The 25,066-nt window shown below is 38.3% G+C and overlaps 1 protein-coding gene across 2 annotated transcripts in view; it reads right to left on the bottom strand.

Annotated features, from left to right (window-relative positions):
• shroom4 (shroom family member 4) overlaps positions 1-25,066 on the bottom strand; it is a 102,181-nt gene continuing 77,115 nt past the window's right edge. For both annotated transcript variants that reach the window (XM_059354302.1, XM_059354303.1), the window contains 9 exons: positions 18,248-21,131; positions 12,382-12,443; positions 9,881-10,714; positions 8,297-8,944; positions 7,124-7,253; positions 5,905-6,006; positions 4,632-4,802; positions 3,305-3,447; positions 1-2,188 (listed from right to left, as the gene is read on the bottom strand). In XM_059354302.1, the coding sequence (XP_059210285.1) occupies positions 2,032-2,188; positions 3,305-3,447; positions 4,632-4,802; positions 5,905-6,006; positions 7,124-7,253; positions 8,297-8,944; positions 9,881-10,714; positions 12,382-12,443; positions 18,248-21,131 (5,131 nt within the window). In that variant the 3' untranslated portion in view covers positions 1-2,031. The remainder of the gene's footprint in view (positions 2,189-3,304; positions 3,448-4,631; positions 4,803-5,904; positions 6,007-7,123; positions 7,254-8,296; positions 8,945-9,880; positions 10,715-12,381; positions 12,444-18,247; positions 21,132-25,066) is intronic.

The following is a 25,066-nucleotide window of genomic DNA, read 5'->3' on the forward strand; positions in this document are numbered from 1 at the left end:
TTTGTTGTTGTTTTGTGTGTATTTTTAGTTACTTTGTGTTTTTTTTTGGTCTTTTTTAGTCACTTAGTCATTTTATTGTTGTTTTGTGTCTATTCTTTTTAGTAATTTAGAGTCACATTGTTGTTGTTTTGTGTCCATTTTTAGTCTTTTAGTCATTTTATTGTTGTTTTGTGTCTATTTTTTTGTAATTTAGAGTCACATTGTTGTTGTTTTGTGTCTATTTTTAAATAATTTAAAGTCTGTTGTTTTGTATCTATTTTTAGTCATTAAGAGTCTCTTTTAGTTACATTTGCACACAACCCAGCTAGCTGTTTCCCTGTTATCAGTCTTTATGCTAAGTTAAGCTAAGCTAAGCTAAGCTAACCGCTGGCTGTAGCTTTTTATTTTACCGTACAAACATGAGAGTGGTATTAATCTTCTCATCTAACTCTCAACACGCCAGTAAACAGGCGTTATTTGTCTCATTAAAAAGTAATAAATGCATGTATTAAGTGTCAGCTGAGACTGGCAGAAGACAGAGTTTTGGCCAAAAAAACAAGCTAACAAGCTAACAACAAAAACTGCAACTCCTGTTTCGAGACAAACCAAACTCTTCCCCGTCAAAATATACAGTAAACGTTGACTTCCCGGTCTTCTTGTTCATCTTTTACAACCATTTTTACAACCAATTCCAGTCATTCAAACGAAAAAAAATCACTATATACACATCGTATACATTATAAACACAAGTGTCGTCTGTACAGAACAGTTATCATGTGACAGTTTAACGCGCCGGTGGAGTCTCAAACTCCAAACATGTTACAGTAATGAGAATACAAAGTGATATGACGATATTATGGTAGATAATAAACAGTATATGTGATGCTGGGTGCAGCTGAATACATAAAGAGAAGCTAACGAACTTCTCAGAGGCAGTTAATAACGCTGCAATGTTGACTTTAGTGTTGCTAACGGGAAGCACCAGAATAAAAAGTCTCCTTCGATTCTCTGAACCAGGAGATTTAAATACAAAACACAATAAAAAAGCAGCGTCTCAGTGACACATTCATCAAGAGAAAATGTCTTTGGCAACGTAGTGTTAGAAGACGTGTTTAACAGTTTTACAGTACATGTGAAGCAGACAGTATAATGTTGTATAAGTGGGTGAAATTTGGTCGAAAACATTCATTTCTTTTCCTTCTGTGGTCACAACATGCTCTCGGCTCTCTGTGGATCAGTTGTCAATATATTTCTGAAGATTTATCTGATTTCCAAAGTCAGTAAATGTTTTATCTGATGTTTCTTCGTGCTCCATTTTCTTCTTTTTCCTCTTTTTTTTCCTGCACCACAGCACCGAAATTCAGTTTTTTAACCTTGTCGACACCTCAGATTTGTACCTTCTTTTAGGTAAATTTGAGCTTTTATAGCAAATTTGGTTCTGCAATTTATGCATCTTCATCTCTGCCAACACAGGAAATAAAATATTTTTTTATCACAGGGTGAGTTTTACCCTCAATGTTGGAAATTTTGAGGCATTAACATGTACAATCGCACATTTTTTTGATTGTTTTATAGGGCATAAACCTTCATTTTTGCCCTTTGTCTCGAATATTTTTGACACTGATTTCTGCAAAACCTGAAAGGAATAGTTTGACATTTTCACATAAAGACGAAAGGAAGAAGAAGGAAATATTCTGGCACATAACCGGCCAAAAACACAAGATATAAGGTGTTAAACGGTGCTGGCAATCATGGGAGTGGTTTTGATGTTTTCATGGCAAGAAAATGTCAAACTTTTAATGTCGAAATGTTTTGTTTGTCTCATGTCAAAAACTCTGTCAAAAAACAAAACTTTTTTATTGTTCTGTGTAGCTCCACCAACTGTCTCTAATTTGTGTATATTTTTCTGTTATGAAAACAATAAAAATAAATACACACAAAAAAAGAAAATGTCAAACTATTCCTGTAAATCGATGCTTTTACAAGCATGTCTGCTACCCGTCTGCTCCTTCTCTTCTCGTCTCCAGACTAACTGACTTCTTCATCTCTTTTTTAATAATGTCCGTATCCCATCGACATTCCCATCCCGATCCCGATGCCCAGCCCCAGGCTCTCCCTCAGCCCCCTCAGCTGCTCTTCTCCCAGCCGCGTCTTGTCCTCCAGCTGCCGCTGCTCCACCAGCAGCGCCGCCTTCATCTTCACAAAGTGGCTGCGAGGGAAAAAAAACAGACGTTAACATTTTTTTAAAGAGATTAAACCCTGATTAAACGTAACTCAGAGTCATAATAAATGGATAAATCAGTTAACCTCACAACCTGCCATTGGTTCTTAAAAATTAATGAATCAATTCATTTGAAAAAATCTGCAAACTTTCATCATTTATCACAGCCGAAAAAAACGTAAAAACAAAAATTAACGTCTAATTGTCCCATTTCTGACGGTCCTTGAATGTGTCATGTGCGATGAACGCTTCATGAATGTTTATATAATAAAGGCAAAAGTGATAACTTTCATTTCGGTTGTTGTTAATGGGAATAATTAAGTAGCACTCTGAGAAAAAGCTTTTTTTTTTTTTTTTTTTAAATAAAAAATGTTGCTGAAAAAATATTTATATATTTTACATTATTTTATAGTATGTTATATACATAAAAGTTTTATATATATTTTATATTTATATTTCATCCAATAATATTTATTCTATTCAAAGTTTTTTTTAATTAATTTTTAATTATTATTATTTTTTTTTTTTAATTAATTTTATGGCAAAAAAACATTTAATTTATCTGAAATGTGCTCCTATGTTTTACTGTTGTTGTTGTTGTTGTTATATTGTAACTTCCTTTATAGATTTAACACAATTTTGTAGTAATTTATAGACACAAAAGTTATACATACACCTTTAATTCATATATTTATTCCATAATATTTTATAATATTCAAACTTTTTATATTTTCTAAATTTTGAGACCAAAAAAAAAGCCATTTCTTTTTAATGTTTTTGTTGTAAAAAAAATATTTGAATGTCTTTCATATCCTTTTATGTATTTTATATTCATAAAGGGTACACACACACACACATATATATATGTTTTTTCTATTTTTTGTGATTTCACTGCATGTTGTACTGTGTCTGATTGTGTTTATGATAAATTTCCCTCTGTATTGATGTGTTTGTGGTAAAATTATACCTTTTCAGCTCAACAGTAAATATAAAATGCTCGTGCATCAGATCGTGGTTACATCACTCAGATAGTTAAATAACCTCCATCAGCCTTTATTCATTAATTGCCACGCTGCAGTGTGTGTGTGTGTGTGTGTGTGGTACCTGTAGTCCCGGTGGTGCTCGGGGGACAGGCAGCGGGCCAGCACCCGGCTGACGGCCTGCTCTCTGCGGTCCACGTGCTCCTTCAGGTCCTGAGCCTCGGACAGCTGCCTCATGAGCTGACGCTTCTTCTCCAGCAGGGGGAGCTGCAGGCCAGAGAGACCACAGGTGGTTTAGTTCACCTGAAGCTTTAATAAGTGACTCTTTCTTTACACAGCTGCTGGTTCTGTGTTCCACAAGATCCTGAGACGTCTTCGCTTTCACTCCCTGGCTTCTTCTTTTATCCTTCTGGATGCTTTCACCTTATTTTCACTTATATTCCTCTGTGTTGATCAGTTTTTTAAGAAAGACAGACTATGCATAACCATATCAATAAACAAACATGCACAAGAAAATACAATATAAATATATATAAACACACTAAAAGTGTCAAAATAGTATTTGTACTCTGACGCAATGTTGGTGATATATATATATATATATATATATATATATATATATATATATATATATTTATATTTATATATATATATATATATATATATACACATATATATATAAATAAATAAATACAGATAAAACAATACAAATAAAATGCAACTAAAACCTCTATTAATAGACTACTAAATATATATATATATATATATATAGACATTTTATATAGACATATATATATATATAGACATTTTAATTGCATTTTATTTGTATTTTTATGTGTATTTATAGATATATATATATATATATATATATAAATACACATAAAAAAACATATATATAAAAAAATAAATAAATAAAATGCAATTAAAATGTCTATAAATACAAAAACATTTTTTGAATAAATAAAAAGAAATATAAATACACTTAAAAAAATACAAATAAAATGCAATTAAAATGTCTATACATAGACTAATTTAAAAAATAAATAAATATAAATACAGATTAAAAAATACAATTAAAATGTCTATTAATAGACCAAATTTTTAAAAAATAAATATAAAGAAATATAAATCCAAATTAAAAAATACAAATAAAATGTCTATAAATAGACTATTTAAAAAATATATATAAAGAAAAGTAAATCCAGATAAAAAAATACAAAATAAAAATGCAATTAAAATGTCTATAAATAGAATATTAAAAAAATATATATAAAAAAAAATAAATACACATTAAAATATAAACATAAAAGACAATAAAAATTGAAATAATCAATAAATACACATGAAAATTACAAATAAAATTCAATAAAAATGACAATAAATAAAAATAAATTAAATTAAAATGTTGAGTGAAAATCCTCATTCTTTTTGCATTGAAAAGGATTCCTCACCCTCTCGTGGTGCTCCGTCTCGGGGTCCAGTGTATCCAGCGTGGTCTCCACCCTCAGCAGGCGCCCGGACAGCGACAGCAGCAGGCTGACCACTTTGTCCAAGTCGCCGATGAACATGCGGAACTTGTCCACCTCGTTGGGCTTACACACCCCCACCACCATGCTCTCCACCTGGGGACACGCACAGGAGACAGCTGGAGGTGACTGAACTCAAAATTACCCAAAAAAAGTAATTAAAGGGACCTTCCACACACAGAAGGGGGAATAAATAACAACAACCAAGCACCAAAATCTGTGTCTAAAGAGGCAAAAAATCACTATAGGAGCAAAACTAAAAACTCAAAGTTTGGTCAAATAAATGTCTCCCAAAGATGTTTTTTGTCATTGTAGTTCATTACTATCATGCTGATGTTTGTTCAAGTGTTAATTCGTTTGACTTAGTGATTTGATGCTGTAAAACCGTTATGATTGACAGCTCTGATTGTGCTCTGATTGGGTAGCACGGTTGTTTTGGGGGCGGGAACCCAACACTGTGGATATTTTATCTTTTTGGTCCATTCTTTATAGTCTGTGGTATCATCTACCAGCCACATTTATATTCTAAATATCAGTATTAGCCTATCAGTTCATAATCTGTGCATTTCTAGTTTGCTGACGTTTCATAGATTCATGGTAAATGGAAAACAAATCACCTAGTATATCTTTCATGAAACAATGATTAGTTTGAGCGAGGCCTGGGTGACTATATGATCGCGATTAGTGTTTGTGAGAAATTTCAGGTTGATTACGGTGATCAGCTGTGAGCATATTTATCGATCAAACATGTCGTAAATGTGCGTGACAACAGCCAATCAGAGTCGACCTTTTCCTGCTCCACTACTGTTTGTAAGTTGCCGGAGAAGTAAACAGAAAGACCGAACGTGGAGCTAAACGAGGATCTGAGGGCAGCGAAATAGATAATAATAATAACAAACCAGGGAGGAACAGGTGAATGATGGGAAAGAGCAAAGGAAATTACAGTCTATCCGCCGCTGTATGGAGAGAAAATAACATTCACAGCACGGCAATTCACACACAGGTATGGTGCATTCATTAGTGTCAGAACGGCTATGGTGCGTTTAAGAGCATTGGACATGAAAAAATGAATCGTGATCATTTTTTTTGTCATATCGTCCAGCCAAGTTTGAGCTCTAATGAAGCACTCCAATAAAGTTCTTAGAAATATGATTAATGAGATTGTGGGTGAGTAAAAGCCAGAAGAAGTTTCTCTGACCTCCTCTCCCAGCTGTGCGTTGGCTCTGATGTCCTCCTGCAGTCCCCGCTGAGCTTCTCTCAACACTCCCAGCTTCTTGCGGAGGCTCTCCATCAGCTGTTTCTGCACCACAGACAAACAGGGATTGTTTGAAGTGAAGATAAAAGACAAAAACATGTGTCCCTATTGTGTTAGTTTTGCCTTGAAAACGCTAAAATGATTGTACAGGAAAGGAAATTACTATCTATCCGCCAATGTATCGAGAGAAAATAACATTCACAGCACGGCACTTCACACACAGGTATGGTGCATTCAAAAGTGTCAGAACGGCTATGGTGCGTTCAAAAATAAAAAAATAAAAAAAATAAAATATTAAAAAACATATTTGAGAAGAAAAAAAAAAGAACGGCTATGGTGCGTTCAAGAGCATGGGACATTTGGAAACTTAAAGAGAAACATGTTATTACTGAATAGAACTTAGTTCAAACAACAAGTTAGCAAAATATTAGCAGAGTGGGCTTTCTAACAACAACAAATCTCACAATTTGTTTATTTTGGGTCTTGCATGCCTGCAAAAACAGAAACAAAACTGTAAAGTAGTTCACTGTGCTATTTTAGATTTTTCTAAATTTGTTGTACTGTTGAGTAAAAGTTGTTTTTATACTTTTTTATGTTCATCTCATTTAATTTGCGTTGTTATTTACTTTGTATGTCAGTAAAATCTTAAACTAAGCTCTAGTTGTCAATACAGATGCTTCTTGCGGAGGCTCTCCATCAGCTGTTTCTGCACCACAGACAAACAGGAATTGTTTGAAGTGAAGATAAAAGACAACATGTGTCAAATTCATGTCAAAGTCAAAGTCAAAGTCAAACTTATTTAAATAGCGCATTTACAGACGGCTGAGCCGCACCAAAGTGCTTCACATAAAAGTACAAAAAGTGCAATAAAATTCAGAATTGACAAAGGTAAAAAGAAAGAAACAAAAAACAAAACAAAATAAAATTTAAAATAAATTAAAAGAAGATGGGATAATTTTAAAAGCACTGTGGGATCTGTTTCATTCTGAAGAGTCAGCTTTTTCAAAACCAACATGGCTCAGTTCAAAATGTTGTTTAGAAACAAAACTTCTCATCTCTTCTCTGACATGATTTTGTCGCCATCGTGTTAGTTTTGCCTGGAAAACGCTAAAATAATTGTACAGGACTAGCGGTTGGTCCAGCAGTGAGACAGCAGTGTTACCTTGTAGGTGAGCTCGTCGTCCTCGTCTCTGTCTCTGTGATCGGTGAAGTCCTTCATCTGAGACAGCAGCTGAGCTTTGGCTGCCGACGTGCTGTAATAGGACGAGCAGCTGGAGCTGGCACCGGAGCGCCTGGGGGGAGAACTTGATTTAATTTACGCAGAGATAAAAGACCGAGGAGAAGCGATAAAACAGACGGCAGGTCGTAAAATACAGTGATTAGAACAGTGCATAAATAAGGAGTGCACTCAATTATTTAAGACAAAAGAAAAACAAAGCAGACATATGGAAAACATCTTCGCTCCAAACAAGCAAATAAAGCAAGAAAGTTGCAGAACAGATGACAGAACAGGTGGCAGAACAACAGAAAAATACGTAAAACTACAAAGAATATGAAATATTTCTGCCTGATACTAATTTTTTAGTGGTGTTTCAGACTCTAAAAAGACCAGCTGTTATTATTTTCTCATTATTACTTAAATAAACAAATAAAAATATAACATTAATAATAATAAAAAATTGGGAAAAAAATAGAGAAATACAGATTTAAATAATATAAAATAAAATAATAATAGAAAAATGTTTAAGAGATTGTAACATTTTACTATTATTAATAATAGTAATAATTATTATTATTCAAAAACATTTTTTTAATAACTTAAAAATATAATCATTCATTCATTCATTCATTCATATTCATATTTATTTATTCTCTAAATAAAAAAATCGTAAACAATTTTTTTCTATTATTATTATGCTTATTTTGTCTCTCTTTTTTAAATAATTTAGTGTTTTTTCAGTCATTTTGTGTCCTTTTTTGTAATTTTGTGTCTTTTTTAAAATAATTTTGTGTCTTTTTTAAAATAATTTTGTGTCTTTTTTAAAATAATTGTGCGTCTTTTTTGGTAATTCTGTGTATTTTTTGGTCATTTTGTGTCTTTTTTAAGTAATTTAGTGTTTTTTCAGTCATTTTGTGTCTTTTTTAAAATGATTGTGTGTCTTTTTCTGTCATTTTGTGTCTTTTTGGGGTCATTTTGTGTCTTTTTTAAATAATTTTGTGTCTTTTTTTGGTCATTTTCTGTGTCTTTTTTAAGTAATTTAATGGGGTTTTTTGTCATTTTGTGTATTTTGTGTTTTCTTTTTTGTGTGTCCGGCTTTAGCCGCTCTCTGGTTACCTGTCAAGGCTGTCGGTGCTGTGCTCGGCGCTCTGGTAGGCTCCTCTCCAGCTCTCCCTGCCCGCCTCCCCCTCGCTGCCTGGGGGGAAGAGCTCCTCCAGGCTCTCCCCGGCCTCCAGCTCCTCCTCCAGCGAGCCGCTCTCCGCCCTCGTCCTGCTCGAGGACGGCGAGGCCTCGGCCGAGTCCGCCAAGGTGTCGATGTCCGTCTCCAGGACGGTGACGGGCAGCGCGAAGCACGGCAGCTCGCTGCTGATTGGCTCCAGCTCCGCTCGGAGCCCCTCGTCCTCCTGGAAGTCGTCGATGTCCGTCTCCAGGGGGACGTCCAGGTCGGCGTCCAGGCTGTGGACGGGACTCGGGCTGAGCGTCGTCTCCGACTCTGTTCCGGGTTCTTGGATCTTCTGGGGCTCGATGCTCTGGAAGCCTCTGTCCATACGGAGCTGCTGCTGCTGCTGCTGGTCGTAGTCGGTGCAGAAGAAGGATTCAGGAGGGAGAACCGGTCCCACGCCTCCGTTTTCTACCACGGGTGGACGACTCGAGTCGCTATGAACTCTGGGAGACGGGGCTCTTTCCCACTCGGCTCCTGGTCGCATGTTGGGTTTCTCTTTGTGAGGTTTCACTGTCACTCTGTCCTGGTCGGAGCTGATAAAACTGCAGAAACACAGACGAACATTATTATGATTATGAAGTGTTTATTTGAAAATGTATTCAAAAATTTTCAGTTTTTCAAAATAAAACTAGTTTTCTCAAAATAGAAACTGACTTTTGAAACTGAAACTGATTATTTTAAGATAATGACTTATTATTTTGAGCTAACAAGTCTTTATTTTGAAAAACTGACTCATTATTTTGAGAAAACAAGTCTTTACTTTGAGATACTCAGCTTCTTTTTTGAGATTGTGAAGTGTTTATTTTGAAAAACTGAAAATACTGAAAAAATGAGTCAGTTTTTCAAAATAAAACTTGTTTTCTCAAAATAGAAACTGACTGATTATTTTAAGATAAGACTCCTTATTTTGAGTTAACAAGTCTTTATTTTGAAAAACTGACTCATTATTTTGAGAAAACAAGTCTTTACTTTGAGATGCTAAGCTTCTTTTTTGAGATTGTGAAGTGTTTATTTTGAAAAACTGACTCAATATAATAATCAGTCATTTTCTCAAAATATTGAGTCAGTTTTTCAAAATAAAACTTGTTTTCTCAAAATAGAAACTGATTATTTTAAGATAAGACTCATTATTTTGAGTTAACAAGTCATTATTTTGAGATACTAACTAATTATTTTGAGAAAACAATTATTTATTTATTTTGAGATACTAAGTTACTTTCACCAAAATAAATGATATTGAACATTTGGGAATTTTATTGTGACTAAAAAAATGGACATATCTGAGTACCATAAAACATCACATGCACTGTAAAACTTTTCATTATAAGTTTACAGTAATTAACTGGCAGCAGCTTTGCAAAAAAGTAGTTTTTTAAATTTGAAATATTAGACAAAAAATTAACAGTTCCCACTAACCAGATTTGGTAAATAAACATTAAAAAACTTCAATAAATCTTGTACTTTAGCGCGCTGCTCACCTGCTCACACTGTTCTCCGTTGGAGGAGGTGGAGGGAGAGACGATAAGACCTCCACCCTCTCCTGCTGTCCATACGGGCCCCTCAGCTCCCTCTCCTTCTGGGGCGGGGCCACCGGTCTGAAGGCCCTCCTGGAGAACATGGGACTGGGCGGAGCCACGGTGAAGCCCTGCTCCTGAAACTGAACCGGATTCTGATTGGACGAGGCCTGAGAAAAGGGACGTTCCTGCATCTGTGGTTGATTCTGATTGGACGAGGCGTGGTTCACTTCCTGGTTGTGGCTGCAGCTGCAGCGCGGGCAGCCCTCGGACGCGTCAGGCCTCTCCGGAGGAAGACTGTAGGAGCGCTGTCTGGACGTCTCAGATGGAGGGACGCAGGAGGAATAGTGTCCTCCTGCTGTGTCGAAGGGTGGAGGCGTGGAGTGAGACGAAGAGGAGGAGGAGGAGGAGGAGAAGAGGGTGTGGTGGGACGCTCGCCGGCGGTGGAACTGCTCCCACTTTGGGGGCGGCGGTCTAGGCGGAGGAGGCGTCTTCTTCCTGTTTGGCCGGGCGGCGTTGACAGCTCCTCCTCCCCTGACTCCGCCCGCTCCTTCCTCCACCTCGCTCAGCGTCTGGCTGGTCGCCACGGAGACGGACGGCGACCAGCGGTGGCTGCTGTCGAAGCGGAGGTCGTTTTCGGACATGGCTCGTCCTCGGAGCGAGAGAGGAGCCGGCGGCGGAGGGAACCCGTACCCGTTACGGTCCTCGTCAGACGGTCTGTGGCTCCATCGGCCCTGATGGTGCTGATGGTTTATGTTCTCCGCAGGTCGGGACTCTCGTCTCCAGCTGGAGTAGTCCCTGTGGTGGAGATTAAAGAGACAGAGGAGTCACATTGTTAATTCAAAACACAAACAGTTGAGTCTTTATTTTGAAAAACTGACTCATAACTTTGAGACAAATTCATTATTTTGAGAAACTAACTCATTATTTTGGAAAACAAGCCTTTATTTTGGAAAACTGACTCATTATTTTCAGATAGTGACTCATTATTTTTGAGATAACGAGTCAACATTTTTAGAATCAGTCATTTTCTCAAAATATGGAGTCAGTTTTCAAAATAAAGGCTTGTTTTCTCAAAATAGAAACTGACTGATGATTTTAAGATACTAACTCATTATTTTGAGAAAACACGTCGTTATTTTGAGATAAATCATTATTTTGAGAAAAGTTATTTATTTTGAGATTCTGACACATTATTTTGAGAAAACAATAATTTATTTTGAGATACCAAGTTACTTTGAGAAAACAAGCCTTTATTTTGAAAAACAAACTCAATATTTTGAGAAAAAAAGTCATTTTGTTATATTAACTCATTATTTAAAAGTTAAGAAGAGAAAAGTTATTTATTTTGAGATACTGACACATTATTTTGAGAAAACAAGTAATTATTTTGTGATATTAACTCATTATTTTGTGATATCGATTTTCTGCTAAATTTTCAGATACTGACTCATTATTTAATTTAAGTTTATCATTATGACTTACAGGACCTTTTATTCCTTTGGCAGAAAAGGGTTCCATACTTGAAGGATGTGCGGCGGAAATTTCCATGTTATGAAACATGAACAGAGTCGGAGAAAGTGGCCAAATTACAGTAAATGTTTCCTTTTTGCATTCCAGACTCTCTGGACTGTTTCTGTCTCGGGTCAGATATGAGTAGAGGCCTTTTTATAAGTCATGCATGTCCTAAACTCCCCTTCTCTACCGCCGAACATACAGAAATCACCAACCAACCACATATCATTATGGGCACATTTTAAGAATGGATGATTGCACCGCACACTTAGAGCTCATTACAGTCAAATCACAGCCAGGCATGACTGAGTGGGATTTCCGCCCCGTCAGTGCACAATGGGCTGACCCCACCTAAAGTCCACAGAGACTCACTTAGAGACAAACGAGATGGAGGGAGTGTGTGTGCACCATGACAGAAAGGAATAGAAATTATTGTTGGACTAAAGGGAAAAAAAAGACACAGAATGGCCAAAAAATAAAAATAACTAAAAAAGGCACAACAACAGACACAAAATAACCAAAAAAGACACAAAATGACTAAAAAAAAGACACAAAATTACCAAAAAAAGGCACGAAAAGACACAAAATTACCAAAATAGACAAAACAAAAGACACAAAATTAACAAAATTGTTACGCTAAACACACAAGTCAAATAAAATAGAGTCACACTAGAATAAAAACCAGAGTTGGATGACAGGATCACACACAATCACAAGATCCCATTTATGTTGGTTTTTCTTTGTTTCTTTTTGATTCAAAATGTTGATCCAGTAAGTCAGAATAAAAAATCAATCATTATTAGGTCATATAGGTGAGGTTGTGCTGAAAAAGTTTGACAAACATGCCATTTAAACATTTTTTAAGTGGTGTATACAGGCAAGATGACAAGGATTCAGAAATGGACGAAATAGCCCAAAAAGACTCCATAGAGTTAAAGGAAGCGGCTCACCTCTCAGTCAGGCTGTACTTCCTGTTGAGCTTGGTCGTTTCCTGTTGCCGGGCGGGATACATCTGTGGAAGACATTTAGAGGCGGTTAATAACACCGGAGGAATGAAGGAAGGCTTCAATCTGGTGCTGGTCAGCAATCGTCCCTGCTGAAGGGAAGTGGGTGTGTTACTCCACCCGGCCGTATATTGTAATGGTGATAAGGTTAATTGGGGTGGAGGTATTTTCTTATGTCAAAAACCTTCCATCCATCCATTATATTTTTCAGTTTATCCAAACTTGGGTCCAGCTGACATTGGGCGAGAGGCGGGGTACACCCTGGACAGGTCACCGGGCAGACACATAGAGACAGACAGCCATTCATGCTCTCATTCACTCCTACGGGGAATTTATCTTGCTGCATGGATAGATGATTTCACTTGACAAGATTTCTTAAATTACGATTTTTAAATCTAGAAATAAGCATGTTGAACACTTAAAATAAGAAATTAACTATGAACAACTTTGTCTGGAAAAATAAACTGAACAAAGCGTAAGATTTAAAAAATAAAAAATAAACCGTTTACTCTATCCAAATACTGTAAATACATTAAATTCTGCACTCCTCAGCGCAGCTGTAGAGCCATGAATGACTCGGCTGAAGCCAACAGTCACATGACAAAAATTCGGAGAATTTTTGACTGAACTGCAGGCTGTTTACACAGCCGAGAGGAGAGGACAGGAGAGGTTAGCAGTAGAGGCTGTAAAAATGTGAATAGTCCAATATGTATAACTAACAAATATTTTTCCATTATAAATAATATAACACTGAAAAATTTGTATTTTCATTTTTTATGTAAAATTGTGTTGTTGCTTTTACAATTTAAGGCATTATTACTGTGTTATACTGCACAAAGAGGCCAAAAACAAGCAAAAAACTACTGAAACTTCTTGGGATTCCGAGGGTTAAATATTGGTTTGCCCACACTGAAAAAATTGGAGTGACATTTACTTAAAAAAAGCTAGGCAAGTTTTTCCACACAGAAAGTGTTTGTAATCTTTACTCAGGCTGTTTCTAAGTAATATTTATTTAATAGAACCATTTATTTTTTTAATGAAAAATACATTTTACTTGGAAATATCAACTAATTAAGCCAATGAACTGGATTAGTGAATATTACTTGGAATGAATGATTCAATTTACATACAAAACTGAGGACACATAATAACAAACAATCACTAAGTAATGCACTACATGAAAAACTGCTATTTCAAAGTAAAAGCACTGAATTCATATTTTGTTGTAGAATTTATATAGATGATTGAAATAATAATTACAGGGCCAAAAAAAATCTCTTTTTTTTCAGTGCAGATGTTGTGGTTGTTGACTTAAGAGTATTTTGTCAAAACTGCCATTTCAATTGAAGAATTAACTTAAATTGTATAACGTGTTGATAAGTGCTACAGTTACACTGCAGCTTTTTTTAAAATATCTAAATCACCAGAGTTCCTACTAAAACAAGTTGATGTTGACAGATAGATAAAGTAAAAACCCCCAGCAAGAATTAAAGTGAGGGATTGAGAAAGACTATAAAAGTGTCTTTTGTTGCTGAAATAATGTTCATTATGGCTACAACACAGGAAACGCCCACACAAAGCGTTCGACCTGGTTTATTACCACCAGTGGAATGCTGAAAGAACTCATTGCACTCTCATTACTGCTCAGAGATACAGCAGCCAAGAGATAGCTGCACAAACACACCGCTGGGGTCCACACACACACACACACACACACACACACACACACACACACACACACACACACACACACACACACACACACACACACCTACTGGTGTTCATACATCATGGGGACCCGAGTTTTAATGATCACTTGTGGGGACCACCCTTTCTAGAGGTTGTTGAGTAAACTTGCCACAGCTTAGTTAATGATGATGAAATGATGACGTGATGTTTTAACCAGACTTTATGGGGACATCCGGAAAAACCAGTAAACATGCTTTCAGGCTACATCATTTACAAGTATTAGCATATTTCACACAGATTGTTTGGTGACTAATGAGGACTACTTTTACATAAAACAATGAAAATTAGATACTTTTATAAGAAGTCAATTCTATAATTATGGCATTTGCAAAAAAAGTAAATAACATTAAGGACAAAAATAATATTGAGCAGAGACAGTTCAAATGATGTTGAACTCTCCGCAATAAGAGTTGTATTCCCTGCCTGGCCCAACACACACACACACACACACACACATTCCTGTGCAGAGGTATTTTCTGACTGTCTGCAATGCAAATCTGAACATTCAGATGGTATTTTTGTTGGAATGGTGGGATGAGAATTTAACATATTTGGCCGTCACTTGCTGTCGACAGAGCATAAAATCTAGAAAATGGTAACAACTGATAAGTTTGTGATAATAAACTCCTCGAACCACGAGAACCTGCGCGGCCCCTCTGCCCTTAAATGTGTCGTCTCGTGAGCTTTGAAGAGGCATTAAGTTATTTATAACTCTTTTTGGGGGTCTTGTCTATTCCTTTAAGTGGAAATTGAACAGAAACACCTGGTTAAGAAGAAGTTTATCACAACACATACACACGATTTAAAGAGGTGCTTTTGCCTGCTTCTTTGTGGAGAAACTGGCTTTACTGGTGTGAAAAACTCCTGAATATTCCTCTGGATGGAGGGATGGATGGATGGATGGATTTGATAAATGGATGGATGGATGGATTTGATAAATGGATGGATGGATGGATGGATGGATGGATGGATGGATGGATGGATGGGTAGATGGATGGATGGATGGATTTGATAAATGGGTGGATGGATGGATGGATGGATGGATGGATGGATGGATGGATGGATGGGTAGATGGATGGATGATGGATGGATGGATGGATGGATGGATGGATGGATGGATGGATGGATGGATTTGATAAATGGAAGGATGGATGGATGGATTTGATGGATGGATGGATGGATGGATGGATGGATCAACTTTCTGATAAGTTGACAAAAACCAATACCAAATACCAATATAGTATTGGTGTTAGTCGACTAACAATTTATTTAGTTGAAGGCGGCCGTAGTAAAACACATTCTGAATTCATTAATCAAGTTTCATAAATAAATGTGCTTTATTTTGAGTATAATGATCATTATGTACACTCACATTTACATTTAAAGTCCTTTGAGAAAAATGCATGGAGGTTTGGATTTAATGTTGATGTAATAAGGTGGGACGTCAAAAACAAGAAGCTTATCTAACAGTCTAATTTTGCCAACAGCGATTCAATTGAACTGAATTATTTCCCAACATTTTTTAAAAACACAGCTGGGCTTCTCAAATGAGAGCCCACTGAGTGACAGGCCACAAATAATAATAACAATCCTAATAATAGTGGCCGGTTACGTTTCTGTATTTTCACATTCTGTTTCCTTTCGCTGTCCAAACACACACACACACACACACACACACACACACACACACACACACACACACACACACACACACACACACTGGAGAATGAAAGCAAACAACTTAATGAATAAATCTGAATTCCTCATTTAATTTAAAATGGGAACCGTGTGTTTGAATTTCACATTAAAGCTTGGCTTCCACACCGTACATGTACACCCTGATATGTATGAGCTGTATGTCTTATCACGGCCTGGCCAGAACATCTGTTACCATTAAAAATATTGGACATCATCAGTGAAACAAGAACTCAATGCATGGGGGTTATCGTTGTGGCACCAACCCAACAACCTCTCATTTGAAAAGGATCCAGGGTTCAAGGCTCCCCCGAGGCCTCAGCACACCACACGAAAACAACAAAAAAAGCATCCGTTTGAACCAAATATCTACATTAAGCCAAAAGCAAATGTCAGTCGGGCTTTGCTCAGTGTGAAAGGATGAGCTTACTAATAGGTTGGAGTTCACAAGAGTGTTAGAAGTTCAGACGAGGGGCTGCACCCCCCTCCAAGACACTCGAATCACTTTGTGGTAAAAGATGTAAACCAAAGCTGCTATTATCGCTAACACAAGTGTCCGCCACTGTTGCCCAATCTCCCTCCAGCTCCGCGAGCTATTCGACTTTTCAATGAGAATTTCAGACTCCGACCGCATGCAGGATGCGAGGTTCGACTTCAAACCAACCGTTCAACCACGGAGGACTTGGAGCGAGTGGCCACTTACGGCTCCAACATCCAAAGTGTGGCCACTCGATCCCTTTTTTCTGGTGCTGGGTTTAAAGAACCAAGATAGTTTTCAGTCTCCAGTGGTCATTTCAGCTCGGGCCAAAACCACAGTCTGATTTCAGCGAGCTATAAAGTTTATCTTTGACTCTGAAAGGCGTTACTTGGTTTCAGTGCTGCTGGGAGACAGGCTGTTATTCAGCTCAGGAAGCCTGCTGCTGGAAATCTGTTTGGCCTGTAAACATACGTGTTAATGGATGCATTTACAACTGCTAATGTGTTTATATATTAACTGGATTTATGAATTGAAAAATCTAGTGCTGAGCTGATTAGTCAACTAATTGTTGTTTTGCTCTTAATTGATGATTTCTTGTGTCAATTAGTCAATTTTTAATGCTTTTTTTCAGGCTGAATGACTTCCTTCCAAGAAACTGATGAGCAGATCTTTGGTCAACACAAGATTTAAGTCATGCTTTATTCTTCGTGGAAAAGAGATTTGTAGATTAAATCAACTATTGAACTAAATCGTGTGAGTGGTAGTTGACTAGGAATTCCCTTAGTTGAAAATTGCTCTTGAAAAATCTAGTTTTTAGGTCTTATGAATGTTGTTTCAATATAGAAATGACTTTATTTGTAATTATTTGCAGACCAAGTTTCTTTTCTCCATTACAATACAATTTTATGTACGTGAAAATATTTTGTATACATAGATATGTCCAAATGTCATCTTGAAAAGAAACAAATGTACAAATTATTTTCCCACGTTCCCCTCCCCAACCCGAACCCAGATGATTCATGATATTTAGACATATGTTGAAGAAGAAGAAATCATTTTAATTCATTGTTACCAGTATTATCAGTATTGTTGATTATGATGATTTGGTTGCAGGGCATCTAGACCAGTGTTTTACAGTTTAACTATTAAGGTATTAAATTTACCTTAAAAGAGACATTTTGATATAAAAGTCAAAGTGAAGACCAGCAACACAATGTCCCAGAAACTTCAGAAAGTTAAAAAATTGTGGACGCAGCACCCCCAATTCTGACGCTGGACATTTGGGGGAGTTCCAGATGCTGTTCGACCAGCATCGCCTAGTAAAAAACAAAGGGCACTCAGAGAGTTCCCACACTCTCTCCTAATGTTGATGAAAGTGAAAAATAATTGTTGTATCCCTTCGTGATTTGGATCCAAACTTTAATGGGTTGTTTTTTGGACCATAATACACCGTTCCACCAAGTTTCATGAAAATCAGGCTGATAGTTTTCCATAATCCTGCTGACAAATAGACAAAGAAACCAACAAACTGAACCAAAATCATAACCTCATTGGCTGGTTTTCCCATTATTCTGAGTGATAAACAGGTACCTATAGCATGTTCTTTATGTTTGGCCCACTTCTCAGTGACTGATACTTCAACTCACCCCAGATCACTATCATCCAATATTTCAGGCCATATTTTACTCTTTCTGTCTATAAACCTGCCAAAGGCAAGTTTATAATCCAGATCCAGGGACAGCAGACTCTACTGAGAGCTAACCTGGCAACCCCTGACTCCTTCATGACCCGTATAAAGGCAGTATGTCTTTCATCAATGTGGAAAACAGAATGTGGCCTTTTTATGTTGTGTGTTCATGGACATGTTTTGATGCATTTTTCTTTTCTTACCTCTGTAGGCGTGTAGCTCCTCGCTGTGTATCCCTGGTGAAGAGGCTGCTGGTTCCCCAGTGACTGGGAAGGGGTGCTGACAGGATAAAAAGCCGACCGTGGGCCTTGGTTCTGGATTTGGTTGTGGGAGAAGGCCTGAGGCTTTGGGGGGAAGTTGTGTTGGAAGTCTTGATTTCTTTCTTTGTTGCTATAAAACTCCTGATGTGAGCTGAGCTGAGCATCTTCTTCTCTTGCTCTCTCAAGTTCTTTCTCTCTCTCTATTTTGAGACGTTCTTTCTCTCTGGCTCTTTCCATCTCTTTTTCTCGCTCCAACTCAAGTTCCCTCTCTCTCTCCTTCTCCCACTGCCTCACCCTCTCCTCTCGTTCCCTCTCCCGCTGAAGTCTTGCCCTCTCCATTTCTAACTCCCTCTCCCTTTCTCTCAACCTCTCTTCCCTCTCTCGTTCTCTTGCCCTCTCCTCCCTCTCCCTCGCTTGCTCCCTCTCCCTCTGCCTCTCCCTGCTGGTGCTAACCGACAGCCTCCTGGCTTCCACAGTGTTTGGAAGGAGGGCGCTTTCCTGCTGAAGCCCCCCTTGATAGGAGTACCTCCTTTGGGATGGGTACTGACCAAGCTCCCCTCCTTGGGGATCTGGATAGTTGGGTGGTTTTCTCTGCCTACGACTTGACAGATTTGAGACATTTGGTCCAGGCATACCCTTGCTTGTCTCCTCGAAAAACTTCATCCTATCTGCAAACGGTAGGATATCAGACTCCTCCATTCGAGAACAGGAAGAGGAGCGACTGTATGAGGAAGAGGATGAGGGGGTGAAGGCACAAACCCCGTGCCGAGACCCCGAGACTCCCAAAACCTTTTCACCCGTACCCCGTCGCTCCGGTTCGGGTTCAGGTTGGAGTTTATGCTCGGGGGTCCAACGCCAGCGGCGGGCTTTGCCAGCAGGAGCTGGTTCCTCTATGACTCGGATACCGACACCAAAACTGGGCAATCCTGGATCAAGAATCTGGACAGACCTGGATAGGTTGTTGTTTTGAGTGTGGGTTGTTGACTGAGTCTGCAAGTGGTTTGATTCGGTTGAGGTGGTTGATTTCTCGACTGGTGCTGGGGTGCTGGCATCTTTGGGACTAACAGATGGTGCAAATGCAACTTTGGTACTCCTCTCCTGGGACGGCAGCACTGGGTCTGCATCCTCGTCCTCATTGAGGTCTGGACCCTCTTCCTCCTGGACAGTTTCCCCACTACAGAGCAACCCTCCTGGGCCACGGCTACTCTGAAGCTGGGCTTTTTTCCTCTGGATCTCATTGCGGAGGTTGGTAGCAAACCGCTCGCTACGACGCCGGTTCCGGCGATGGTTTCTGGACTTCTTCATGTTCGCCTCTCCTGCAACAGCCTCCTCATTTTTACCTCCGGTTACTACTCTATCTACTGCTCTCTGCTCCTCTAGTAAAGTGTCAACACTGGCAGCAGCGCTAAGAGGCTGAAAGTCTCTCTCCAGAATCTGGTCGGCGCTCAACCTCGCCTGGGTCAACGAGCCAGTGGGATCCCCTGGAACACTCACAGAACGACCCCAAGGGTGGTGATGGTCCATTGGTGGAAGGCACCCTCCATTCACACCCGTCCCTTCCGGCCTCTCACTTGAATCCCCATCATCATCATCCCCTTCCAAGAAGACAGATCCTGGGGTTGAGCAACGGCTGCCTCCCCATTTATTTGACGGTGCTGGGAGGTGGTTCTGGTTCTGAGAAGCTTCTTGGTCCTCCTTTGCGGGCTGGAGGGACGATTGGGACCACTGGCTGCTACAAGGGGACAGGGATGCATCAGAAGTGTTTGATGAATTGTGAGGCTCCAATGAAGAGTCATCACTGTTAAACTGCAATAACTGAAGTTGCGTAGCAAGGAGCTTATCGGGGGCGCTGTGACGGTGGAGCCTCGTAGACGAGTGCTTGGTCTGGGAGCGCATGATATGAGACTGCTCCTGAACCTCCAAGGAGGATTCTGCAGGTAAGGAGCAAGGACGAGAGGAGGTGACAGGAACGAGGGAGGCTGACGCTTGGTCAGAGAGGTGATCTGCAGTGGTCTCCGAACTGTAGTCTTTATTTGCACTAGCATCACATCGGATATGTCTAACGTCTTCAGTCTGTCTTTGGATGTAGTGTGAGTCTACGGAATCTGTTTTGAAATTCCCAGTTTTGTCGCCTTCTTCCGGTGCAGCGAAGCCGTTATGAATTCCTGATTCAACATTAAGAGAGGGCTTGTTTTCGTCGTGGTAAAAAGAGACAATGGAATTTTCAATCGGAGCGGAGACGCAACATTTGTTGGCGACATTAGGGCGACTACGGGTTGCCCTAAAACTGTCCTTCCTGGTCGGAGGCTGAGGAGGGTTCATCTTTCTCTCTGCTCCTCCTTCTCCATTCCTTATGATCTCAAAGTCTCCTCCCCTCCGTTCCTCCTCGTAACAACACGAGGAAGGCCTCTCTTTTAACTGAACAGGCCTTGGTCTCGGCCTGGTCAGTGACCTGGATTTCAATACAATAAGCTGCATCTCATCGGGGGCCTCGCCAGATGAACTCCCCAGGGTTGGGGTGTCACCAGCGGGGTAGCCTCGGCAAGCCGGCCCCAGGCTCTGGAGCAGGTTATCCATGGAGCAGGCCTCACCGGGCCTTAGCGGCACTGTGGCGTAGTCGGACGTGTTGGAGCTGGCGGAGAACGAGCTGTAGGCCGAGTCTCTCTTGTTGTTGAAGAGGGCGGGATCGACGGGGGAATTGTGGGAGTCGGAGTACGGCTGTGTGGTGGGTGTCGGCGTGTCCAAGCTCTCCATGGAGCCCAGGGAACTGCTTCGGTCGGTGGAGGAGTAAGGTCTGGACAGCTGACCCCACTGCAAGGATAAGTCACTGCAAAGACAAGAAGACAAAGAAGATCATTAGAAACCAATCTCCAGATAAAAGAGAGACAACTGTCAATGTTACGTTGTATCCAGATACGATACTCATTTTCAAAAGTATCGATACCGAAGCAGAGAAAAGTCGACCTGCAACCAAACAGCAACACACACACACACACCCGACTCTACCGTCTGTGTTTGACCAACAACGAAAAAAATATGATGCCAAGTCCCAAGAAGCGAGAGTGCAGAATAGAGGACAATGCACTTTCTGAACACTGTGTGATTGAATAATTCTGTGCAATTTTCAGTTTCAGACTTTTTTTTTAACAGGTGCAGCTGCTGAGGATACAGCATAAGCATTTCAACAGTGTAATGTTCATGTTAACTGGTTTGGCTAGGGTCATTTAGTTTATTGTTGTTTGTAAAGCATAGCCAAGGAAGGAACACTTAAGTTAAGAAAATTTTAGTATCGTGACAACCCTACAATGTTCTCAGACATGATGAATGCTAAATAAAAACACTTTAAAAACCACAAGTCATCTTTAATTTTCAAGTGGCAAGTTTCGATTCTCCCCGGAGACATTTACAGTATATTATTTTGTAATACTGCACAGTTTGAACTGTGCAGCTGGGGAATCTGTTTTCTATCAGTCCTGAGCTGAAGATCCACAGCAGCCCCATGTGTTTGCAAAGACCCTCGGAGGAAGCCTCTTAAGGCGGAGAGGGATTTCCTCCTCATCAACTCCAACTGCCTGGAGTCAGAGTCTCTCAGTCATCCCCTTGATTCTTCTCTTCCTCTTTCATTCCTTACTTCCTCCTGTGAATTCTTCCAGTCCCATCTCCTTTAAATCAAATGTGGATTCAATCCAAGATGGCCCCTTTTTAAAAAACCTACTTATTTAGATTTGATTGACATTAGGGGTGGGCGATATGGCCCAAAAAAATTATCACAATATTTCAGGGCATTTTTTGCGATAACGATATTCTTGACAATATTAAAAAATACTGAAAAATATAAAGAAAATATGTTTTTTTTAGTCTGTATAAATAAATAAAAAACATAGAACAAAATAAAAAATCATAAATCTAAAATGTAGTGTAAAGTGCGAATCTCAACAGTTGCCAAATACAACATTTTTTATTCTTGTCTCTTGAGTATTAGCAAAAACTGTAATTTAGACTGAATATTCCCGTTATTTTTATTGTAATTGTGTCATTCATTCACACATCATGGTATTTCTCCATTAACTTTACACGAAAATGTTATATTTTTTGCAGCAAAACTGGGTGTTTCCTACAGTTTATGACAGTAAAAGTAAAAGTTTTGTGCTATTCTTTGATTTACCGTCTACTACGGTGATATACAAATTTTAATTTTACGCCCTATTTCTGATGTAGTTTGACAGTGTTTTATTATAATTTCTACAAACATTTTTTACAGTGTAGATATACTTTCAGTAGGTTGAAATGTGACGTTAGTGCAGCACATGAGACACTGGAGCCGCCACAGTCTAGGTCATTAATGGGAACCCTTACGTCACTATGGCAACAAGTAGAAATGTTGACAATATCATGATATGCATTTTTTTTTACCCATAAAAGAAAAAATACCGGTATAATTGTAAATGATACAATATGGCACACCCCTAACAAATGTGTTTCCTTTAATTGGATAGTAAGTCAGTTAAACTTTGCACTGATTATATGATATGCACTAACTAGGGGTGTCTAATTAGACTTTTAATATTAATTCATTTAAACATTTGTCTTCAGCACTGACAGCTAGGTCATCATCAGACTATTGAGTCTGGAGTCATGTACATTTTCAAATTCCTCTTTAAAAGCTAAGCCACATTGCATTTAAACAGTTTATTGTTGATTGATCACCAATACTGCTTTAAATGTGATAATTATATCAGACTTTCAAACTGCCATTATGTCTGGTGCATTCACTCTGTTAATATGCATGTGGCTTACTTTTTATTTTTTTGTTTATTTTTGACAAACTGGTTTCTTTCCTCTATTATTATTATTATTATTATTATTATTATTATTATCATCATCATTATTATTATTATAGTTCTTATTTTTATGTTTTATTATTATTATATTTTATTTATTTACATTATTATTATTATTATTATTATTTTGTATGCATATATGTGCATTTATTGACCGAACTATCTTTTAGCATTTAATGTTAATGTTAATAAATATTTTATACAGATCACTATCAATACTTTGCTTGAATGTTGATCTATATTAAGTGTCTGTCAATTATTTTTTTCTTTTAAGAAGGTTTTATGTATCTAACTGTATTGTAATTGTAAAACTGTAAAATCAAGCATCATAATGTATGTTTTAATAAAACAAATCTTCATATATATATTTAAAAAAAAATTGAAATTGTGACACCTGTAGTTCTACCAAATATTCTGTTTATACAGCACCATATTACAAATGTGGGCTTTAAAATCTTTACAACATGACACCTGTTATCCTGGAAGACTTAATTCAGGTAATTCAGATATGGAAAGACTATTTAAAAACCCTTTAAACCTCAGAAGAGAAACACCATACAACCACAGTGTCCCTGGTGTGAATCTGACCCTTCTACTTCTAACAGTCCAATAACTGGCCAAAAATGCCTGAAAAATCCAGGAGGTGGGAGCTTGGTTGAACTCCAATCCATAAAGGCTGCAACAAAAATGTCACTTTCATTTTATTGTGGTATTTCTTCTCTCTATAAAGAAGAGAGAGTGGTCACTCACCCTTTTATATTTCTTTGCTGTCTTATTGGAACAATAGGGAAAGTTGCCAAGCAGTCCGAGGAGAGAGACATTTCTCAAAGAGGCTTTGATCTCAAACCAGTATGTGGAAACAACCAGCAGACTGGCCTCGGGCTGTTTCTGTGGTATTTATGGTTTACAATCCCTGCAAAGATCTGGAGAGCGACTGCTTTTGTTCCTCTTATAAAGTACTTTACCACAACTCGCTCATATCATAATATGATTATCTGCTTATGTAGACAAATATTTTACTGGTCTGCAAAAAAGTGTGTTTTTATGTGGTGACTGTTTAGGCACCAGGTCAGGGGTCTCAAACTTGCGGCCCGTGGACCAATTGCGGCCCTCGTGATGATATTTTGTGGCCCCCACCTTGATATGAAAGTTTAATGTGAGTTTTATATGAATGGCACTTTATCGTGTTGTGTGTGGAAGGTCCCTTTAATTACTTTTCTTTGGAAATTTTGTGTCTTTTTAAAATAATTGTGTGTCTTTTTTGGTAATTCTGTGACTTTTTTGTCATTTTGTGTCTTTTTTAAGTAATTTAGGGTTTTTTTCTGTCATTTTGTGTCTTTTTTTGGGTAATTTTGTGTTTTTTTTTAATAATTGTGTGTCTCTTTAATAATTTTGTGTCTTTTTTTGTCATTTTGTTTCTTTTTTAAGTAATTTAGTTTTTTTCTGTCATTTTGTGTAATTTTTGGTCATTTTGTGTCTTTCTTTGGACCAAAATTACCGAAAAAGACACGAAAAAAACGAAAAAAAGATACAAAATTATTTTAAAAAGACACAAAATTACCAAAAATCTAATTAAAGGGACCTTCCACACACAACACGGTAAAGTGCCATTCATATAAAACTCACATTAAACTTTCATATCAAGGTGAGGGCCACAAAATATCGTCACGAGGGCCGCAATTGGCCCACGGGTCGCGAGTTTGAGACCCCTGCTCTAGATACTAATATTCCAGTATATAAATGGAGTACTGGGCATATTATAAAGCCTAGTTTTTAATGCGTACCATGCTGTAATGGGAACTAGAAGGTGACAGGGTTCATGTGTGATGCACAGGAAGTGCTTGAGAAAGGTTAAAGAGCTGCTACATGATTTTTATGTTGTGCAAAAATGACTGGGAAACATCAGTTGCCTGGAAAAAAA

This window comes from Centropristis striata, chromosome 17, assembly GCF_030273125.1.
Source record: "Centropristis striata isolate RG_2023a ecotype Rhode Island chromosome 17, C.striata_1.0, whole genome shotgun sequence".
Lineage (NCBI taxonomy): Eukaryota > Metazoa > Chordata > Actinopteri > Perciformes > Serranidae > Centropristis > Centropristis striata.